General features: G+C 34.0%; 1 protein-coding gene across 2 annotated transcripts in view; it reads left to right on the forward strand.

The window, feature by feature from the left end:
* Window positions 1-6,504, forward strand: part of CACNA2D1 (calcium channel, voltage-dependent, alpha 2/delta subunit 1) — a 397,279-nt gene extending 390,775 nt beyond the window's left edge. For both annotated transcript variants that reach the window (XM_004676889.2, XM_012720902.1), the window contains one exon: window positions 3,600-6,504. In XM_004676889.2, the coding sequence (XP_004676946.1) occupies window positions 3,600-3,716 (117 nt within the window). In that variant the 3' untranslated portion in view covers window positions 3,717-6,504. The remainder of the gene's footprint in view (window positions 1-3,599) is intronic.
* The last annotated feature ends 618 nt before the right edge of the window (window positions 6,505-7,122 follow it).

The following is a 7,122-nucleotide window of genomic DNA, read 5'->3' on the forward strand; positions in this document are numbered from 1 at the left end:
TTCTTTAACCCGCTGCACCACCAGGGAGGAACCAAAGAAGTAACATTTTAAGAAAAAAAGTAATACTACAAGACCTATCTGTCTCCTTTAGGGAAGGCAAGAGAGGATAGTGGTTACCCCAGAGGTTAAGGAATCGAGAAAGTAACAGAAAACTTATTCAAAGAAAATGTAACTGAGAACTTCCAAAGACTGGGGAAGGAATAAGTCTATGAAACTCAGAGAACACTCTAGACAATGCAAAGCAAGGAATTTTAAAAATGTTTAGGACAAAAATACTACCTTCGCAGACAAACCAAATCTGCAGCTCTTCACTGCAGCTATTCCTAAGTTACAAAATGTTCTGACACATACGTTTGTATTAAGTCTAAAGACAAATTATAAATTCACAACTCCACCCCCTTCCCCCCCCAAAAAAATGTTAAGACCCTACCACAAATCAAAACAATATGGATAGTATCATTTAAATGTATAATGCAGGCAAAACAGATAGATAAAAGCAAGTCAATAATAAACCCTAAAAGCCTGATGTAAAAATGAGGCAATCAAAAGGGGAAAAGTAAGATAAATCTCATCTTAGAGGACTTCTGGTATTTTAATGTTGGGTGCACTGTGATACATACATCCTTGTCATCTTGTACCTCTAAATCCTATGTAGTGTTGCAAAGTGACGTTACCACAATTAAAATGTTTATGTACATGGATATACTATTGTGACATACAACTCATTCAAGATGTAAATTGACCTCAATCAGAAGGTACCAAGTAGCATAGTAGATTAAAAACCAGTATCAAATTGAACACCACCCACAAATATCACATCTAGAAGAATATAAGCTTTATAACAAGAATTGGGAAGTGGTACTTGAGTGACTCAAAAATTTCAAAACCAAGTGTGTACTTGAGATGTAATAACTTATACATACAGCAAAGTCAAAGGAATTTATTCCAAGGATATAGAATGGATAAACTTTCAAAGATCACTGAAACACATTAACATAATGAAAGCTTAAGAGAAAAAATAACTCAGTAACTAGAGGGAAAAAATACAGAATTAAACATCTACTTATAATAAACAAACTTAATTCCTTTGAAATAATTATTAAGATTGACAAAAAAATTTACAAAACCATTTGTCCACATTAATAACAAACTTAGAGAAGCAAAGAAAAAAATTCCATTACTAATTGCATCAAAGTTTTGACAACGTTTAAGGAAATCAAAGTTCCATGTACTGCAATCTGTGAGACCTTTGTGAAGCACATTTAAAAAGATTTACAAATTTTCTGGACCCAGGGATCAGAAAATGTATTGTTATAAGAATGCCTTTGCTAGCCATAGTTCAGATATACAAACATAATGGGAATCCTTGCACACTGTTTTATGTAAAATGGTGCAGGTTATGGAATATGGAATGACGATTCCTCAGACAATTACAGAAACTACCTTTTGATCTTGTAGTCTAACTTCTGAATATCAACCAAAAGCAAATGTAAAAACATAGGTGTGTATATACCCTTTTAGATACCATGCTCACTAAATGATTCACAGTAGCCCTTAAGAATGCAAACATCAATGAATAAATTGCTAATGGGCAAAGGACATTTCGCAATTTACAATAAAATTGGTGGCCTAGAAAACATTATGGTAAAAGTCAGACAGAAGGACAAATTGGTGTCACTTTCAATGCTCAGTGTAAAAACAAAAAGGGAGGGGGTGCAGAGTTCTCAGAAGGTGTCCGAGGTGGAGGTTGTTTCAAGAGAAGAATTCAAGATGAGTAGGATCCAAGATTTTAACGTAAAGCAGAGTCATTGAAGTACTTAAAATTACACCACTGCATTTTGCTAACAAAATAGAAAGTAAATGTTCTTGAAACACAATGATGTGTTGATTACTATCTAGGAAAATCCTTTCATCATTACTAATTGTATGTAGGCAGTACCTTATACTTTCCTTTGTCAAGTATGTGGAGCGCTGAAATTTAAAACCAATGTTCTTAATGAATATGACATTAAAAGATGAGTCATCAGCAGATAGATGATATATAAAACTACAGGGTTGAATTCAATCACCAGGAAAAACTTGTAAGTGGAAAAAATGTACTCTGGGGCCCTCCTTGGTGGCACAGTGGATTCAAGCACAGCACTGAGTAACTAAAGTCACTTCAGCATGAGTTCGATCCCCGGCCCAGAGGTGACCCACATGGCACAGCCGACCTCTCCTGACCCGCCCGCTGCTCCCCTCAGCAGTGTACTACATCCATCTGCCTGTTCTGCTCCCCACTCTGTCTCTGGTGAATCCTCTCACCACCCCTGCACCTCTGGCCTGTACCTCAGCTCTGTGAGCATAAATACAATCCTTTTTTTTAAAAAAAGGAATGCACTCAAGGGAACAATCTAACATTTCAAGGGCATAAAAACTAGAGCATCAAGCCAAACAAAATGAGACAAACCACAAACATGTTTGAAGTAAAGCCAAACAGGTGTGTTGATAAAAGATATAGTGCATGAGTTAAGATGAGACTATTCTACAGTGTCTTAATTCATAGAAGACATAAGACATAATAATGATTCTTTAATAATTTTGTAGATTGGACACAGCTTTTGAAAAAGATCTTCATAAATTGTTGATTCTCAGATTTTAGATTTCTGCTATGCTAACATTTTAAGTACCTGATTTATTTCAGGAAATTTAGTAGATGGCAGGCAGTGTATTACACCTTAGTGAGCAAGACAGTCACTGTTTTTAACTTCTGGGAGTTTTGTGAAATTATTCCCCCCCAAAAAATACATGATTTATGATATTACCTAGCTGCAGTATTACACGATTAAACATTACTGAGTACTTGTTATTTTGGACAAAATATAGTTATGTGTTTCATATGTTATTAGAGAAATTTTAATATACTGCACAGGTATACAATGTAGAAAATGATACAGAATACAGAACATAGGAATAAAAGGTAACTTTTGTCAGGAATTCACCAAATGAGCCATCCACACGTGGGGAGATCCAAGTATATAAATTCATTGCTGTCTTCATGGGTCTCTAAACGAACAAAAACTATTCTTCAGTTTTTCTTTTGAGTATTTCCTTTCACTGTTCTCTTGGTTTTTTCACATACATGTTTTTTTACATACATGTTTTAACTCAATGAGTGTTCAGATGCTGCATGAGCATGTTTGTTCACTTAAGAAATGGCTCCAAGGCACATGAGAAGTTCATTTCCCAATTAACCCCCAAGTCCCAATTTTTACATTACAAAGCCTAATTGCTGAAAATCATAGTACTTGTAAATTATAAAAAGTCCCATTAGATTTTACTTGTATTTCTTACATTTATAAGTATGTATTATTTCACAACATAATTGTCAATTATACTTTCTTTAGAAAGTAGCATAGTAGTCAACAATTCAAAATTCACTGACACTGGCAAATTGTTTTAGCCAACAGTGTTGAACACCAAACTCTACAGAATGCGGTTCATTTAGATTGCAATGAAACCACTGGGATCAGTTGAGTCCAGAACTGGTCTGATCATGGGATCCTCTCAGTACTCTTAGTTTTCTAAGTATTTTTCTTTTTCATCTTTCTTTCTTACAGGAAGATTATACTGACTGTGGTGGCGTTTCTGGACTGAACCCCTCCCTGTGGTCCATCGTTGGGATACAGTTTGTTTTACTTTGGCTTTTATCGGGCAGTAGACACTGCCAGTTATGACCATCTAAAACCAAATCGACATACTTAAACTTAAGACCCTGCCAAAACATGAGCCCTGATTGCATTACCATAGGATCAGCCGTGGAATCAGCACACATTAGCTGGGCACATCCATGGCATGCATCTAAGGACAGACTACTGGGCACCCGCTGGCTGCATGTCGGGGTGTGAGATCCTACAGTTGTGTGAATGCTGCATCATGTATGTAGAACATCAAAGCAAATTTTGTACGTGTTGTAGTGGAAAACCTGAGAGTTTGTTGTTACATTGTTGGTGATTCCATGTAAAAGGGCTCCCCAAACAATCATTGATGACTCGTGCAAATTATAATGATTTTGACCTTGAATTTCCAATTGCTGCAGTCCCTGTTCTTTATCCAAGAAAATATCAAGGGGGGAAATACTTATTTTTGCCTTTACTTGTTCTTCTGCTAAAAATATTTCCTGCTTTGACTAGTTATTAGTTTAAATATATATATATATATATGGAGAGAGAGAGAGATAAAGAATTAACATTGGTGTAAACTCTTGAAATATAAATAATGGCTACTTTTCTATTAAAAATTTGCCATGAGTAAAATGCCTTATGAAGTATGGCTTTTATGCCAAAAATATAACACACATGATGGCCAATTAATTTTGGTGGGGTAATTTATTGGTTGTTGGGAAATAATAACTAAGGAATTATTAACCTTAAGGTGCTTGAGGGTGAAATTAGAACATGTGATATACTTCCTCATAAATGTAAGCCCTTAATAAATGCTTTGATGTAATGTTTCTTTCGTTAACAGTAAAGTTGTGTAGTGCTGGCCAGGTATTTCAAAACGCTCTAAGAAAAGCTTGTCGGGGGGAGGGGAAATGTTTTTTCTTGTGACAAATGAATGAACTTTGGTTACCAAGGGTTTTTGCATGATGCTGCTGCTATTTTAATTTTCAGTTTGTTTTTCTCTTACTGTAGAGTATAGTCCGTTGAAAAGTTAATTGAGTGACATTGTTATGTAAGAATTTGAACCTTACAATGTAATGCACTTCAGTCATCTTTTAAAATGTCGTTAAACTACTCTGAATATACTGTGCAATGTAAATGCTGGATGATTGGGTTCGGTAAATGAAGAAATGGGAATTAATGGATTTTATACAGATTCGTGCTTTTGCCTGAAAACCAATGTACAGATATTTTAAGTACATAAATCAGATTTGACACATTTATTTTTTGAAAAGTACTTATATGTTCTCAATGAACATTCATCCTAGGTTTCCTCTTTGTTCGTTTCAATAGTAGCACATTATTATCAAAATTTTTCTGCTACTACCACTGCTGCTTTAGCCCCTCTGTTTAAAAAGGTAGGGTCACTTCACCAAAATTTCATGCCATTTGATGAGGGTTTTACAAAAATGTGAACAAATAGGAAACCTTGAATCTGTATGTATGCACAAGAATACTTGATTGTGAATAATCAAAATTGTTTTATACAGCCTCATTGGTGAACATGGTTAGGGTAGTCAATCAGATAATTCATTATACATTACTATGGTAGCAATGTATTATGCTTTTAGAAGTTTTTTTCAAGAGTGAACAGTATTTCAAAAAAGGGTAAAAACATTATGTCACTCTATTCAGTGAAATAATTCATTCTACTGAAGGCTGGAAGCCGATTCTTTTTATGGTAAAATGAGTTTTTTTGGACATGCCAAATATTGGTGTGTATATATGCTGGAAGTTTTCTTATATATTATTTTTAAGTCAAAATATTATACAGCATGGTTTACTATGTTTCACATATCGAAGATATGACTCAATCTTTAGCATAGTTTCAAAGATATATTTGTTTTTAGCTTTGCATACATTTCTAATTCCTTCCAACCACCAATATACCCTAGGTACCATTTGTGAACATTTCCGTACTTTAGTTTTTTTTATTTAAAAATGGGGAGGGGGAAATGAAATCACTTTGCCAATTATTGTTATAAGAGTTGACATCTGTTACCATTTCTAATTCATCGTTGTGACTTTGTAGTCTCACTTGTAACTGGTATTAACATTTTAGAAAACACCAAAGTTATTTAAAAAACTTACAGAACTTCTCACTCTAGGAACAATATGCTTAAGTCATATTTGTATATTAAACTTATTGTCAACTTTTACTAGACTATTTTAAATTACGAAAGTACTGAGAAGGGAGATGTCAAGATAGCCAGTTAGATTAGTTTATATATATGATGCACATAAAAATAATTGCATTGCTTCCAGCATACAACAAACTACCTTATGTTAAAAATCTATTAAATATATTTTCCTGGCTTATGTCACTAAAATAGTATGTTTCATCAACTACATTATTGTTGTATTGTTAATCACAGTTAAAACTTGGCATCTCTTGGCAGGGTCCTATTTGATTTCATTTGCCATCAAAATATATTTACCCGCATGAGTCTTATGAAGATTCTTTGTGTTACAGAATAGTTATGTAACTATTGGGTAAGAATGTGCTCTCTGACTAAAATTGTTCTCATGACTAAGACTATTCTTCCTTTTCTCCTGATCTTATAGAAGAAATTAACACCTGCCCCTTCCACTTCTGACATTTCATTTAGGATTTTTCTGGAAGTTCCAACAGTTGACAAGAACTTAAATTATAGCCTGTTATAAATATTGATTTCTAGATATGGAGCAGTGCAAGAGATCAAGAGGAAAGCTTTAAGACTCCCTTAAGTTGTGCTATATTCATTCAACTTAAAGTAGTGTGTCACCTAAACAGTATCAGAATAAGATTTGCATTGATGTTGAATAACACGAATAAATTTTGCATTAAGAATTTCTTTCATCTTCATTTGAACAACCAGCATTACTGCCAAACACCAACCGTGGTCCATATTTGTAACAGGTTTTTAACATGACATTGCAAGTTTGATTGAAGAGATTTTTAGGTCCTGGGCTTACAAGATTTTAGTATGACTTTTTTTCATGTTTCTAATGTGTGAGGCATTACTGCTTAACTTGGAAAAAACAAAACAGTGTTGCTGCCATTTGTAAGTTTTCCTATAAAATTCCTTTTATTAACTTAAAAACTGGCCTTACTGGGTTCAAATAGGCAGTATCTCTTTTAAGTGACCTTTGCAACCCAAGTGTTACTTGCTTATTTGATGCTCTCTTGTATTTTACATCTCATTTAAATCTTATTGCCACCAAAGCTTAAATTCAGTCTTAATTTTTAACTCAAATTCTCCATTAATCATGTTCATTAACATAAAATTGTTTAGAAGTTTAGTTTGACTAATAACAATCCATTTTGTTTCTGTTAATGTACAATAGTCTATTGCCTTGCCCTCAATTTCCGTTATCTTATTATTGGCAACTTTTGTTTTCCCACAGCAGAATGTTAGTATTTTTAACATTCCAATATAAA

The sequence above is a fragment of the Condylura cristata genome, unplaced genomic scaffold, assembly GCF_000260355.1.
Source record: "Condylura cristata isolate star-nosed mole 26May11 unplaced genomic scaffold, ConCri1.0 scaffold00005, whole genome shotgun sequence".
In the NCBI taxonomy this organism is placed as follows: Eukaryota; Metazoa; Chordata; class Mammalia; order Eulipotyphla; family Talpidae; genus Condylura; species Condylura cristata.